The sequence below is a fragment of the Tupaia chinensis genome, unplaced genomic scaffold (assembly GCF_000334495.1).
Source record: "Tupaia chinensis unplaced genomic scaffold, TupChi_1.0 Scaffold000176_1, whole genome shotgun sequence".
Classification (NCBI taxonomy): Eukaryota; Metazoa; Chordata; class Mammalia; order Scandentia; family Tupaiidae; genus Tupaia; species Tupaia belangeri.
Window position 1 is genome coordinate 231,133 of NW_006159651.1, and position 1,096 is coordinate 232,228.

General features: G+C 61.6%; 1 protein-coding gene across 1 annotated transcript in view; it reads left to right on the forward strand.

Annotated features, from left to right (window-relative positions):
* PSORS1C2 (psoriasis susceptibility 1 candidate 2) overlaps positions 1–788 on the forward strand; it is a 6,445-nt gene extending 5,657 nt beyond the window's left edge. The window contains exon 2 of the mRNA XM_006146300.3: positions 138–788. Coding sequence (XP_006146362.1) covers positions 138–490 — 353 coding nt within the window. The 3' untranslated portion in view covers positions 491–788. The remainder of the gene's footprint in view (positions 1–137) is intronic.
* The last annotated feature ends 308 nt before the right edge of the window (positions 789–1,096 follow it).

Below are 1,096 nucleotides of genomic sequence, written 5' to 3' on the forward strand. Positions count from 1 at the left end.
GTTAGGGCCCCAGTGTTTGCAGGTGCCTGAGCGCTGCGTTTGAGGGTTGCATCCATCCCAGGGGCTCTGCAGGGGCGTAGGGGTGCTGGGGGGAGCTCTGGCCCTTCTCACCTCTCGTCTCTCTCCTTGCTCTGCAGGCATCTCAGGCAGTGGAGACCACTCCTCTCCACCACCCGCAGAGACCCACGAGGAGACCTCCCCAACATTGCCTCAGGGGCCCCCAGTCCCCGGCGACCCCTGGCCAGGAGTACCCCCTCATTTCGTGGACCCTCCACCTCCAGGCCTCAACCGTCCCTGGAGAGACCTGCCTGAGTCTGGAGTCTGGCCCCCGGAGCCCCCGAGAACTGATGCACCTCAGCCACCCCGGCCTGATGACCCCTGGCCAGCAGGACCCCAGCCCCCAGAGAACCCCTGGCCACCGGCCCCTGAGGTGGACCACAGCCCCCAGGAGGAGCCAGACCTGAATCCCCCTAGGGAGGAGTACAGATAACCCAGTCCCCTAGGCAGGGCGGCCCAAGCCAGCTCCACCCTCTGACCCCTGGGTCCTTCCTGACTCCCTGAGTCTTCCTCAAGCTCTCCGTTTCATTCTGAACGCAGAAGGCGACATTGTCTGTATTCCCTGTCCCTCCCTGAGGCCCCCACGCTCATGCGCACACTCCTACCTCACTCCTGCCTCTCCCCGCGCCCAGACGGCAGGGCAGGGCTCGGCCGTCTCCCTGCTGCCACCTGGCGGCCTTAGGTGGGAGCCGCCAGGGGATGGTGCTTCCGTAAAATGGAAAAATAAAAACTGTTTCCTTCATTCTGATTCTAGGCTGCTTCTTTATCACGAATAGGTTTTGGGAACCAGCAGTTAGCGTAATGGCTATGTCGCTGGACTCCCACGTAGTCGACCGCGGTTCACGTCCCAGACCCGGTGGCTTAAAACTCACGCGGGCGTGGGTGCCCAAGATCCCAAGAGGAGAATGGAGGAGAAGGGATTGCGATGTGGCCATCCCCCCTGGGGGGGTGATTTCTCGCTTTCTGTCTCTCTCTGTTGCTCTGTCTCTCTCTGTCTGTCTGGCAAGTGCACGTGCCCTATAGCAAAAACCTCTTAAAA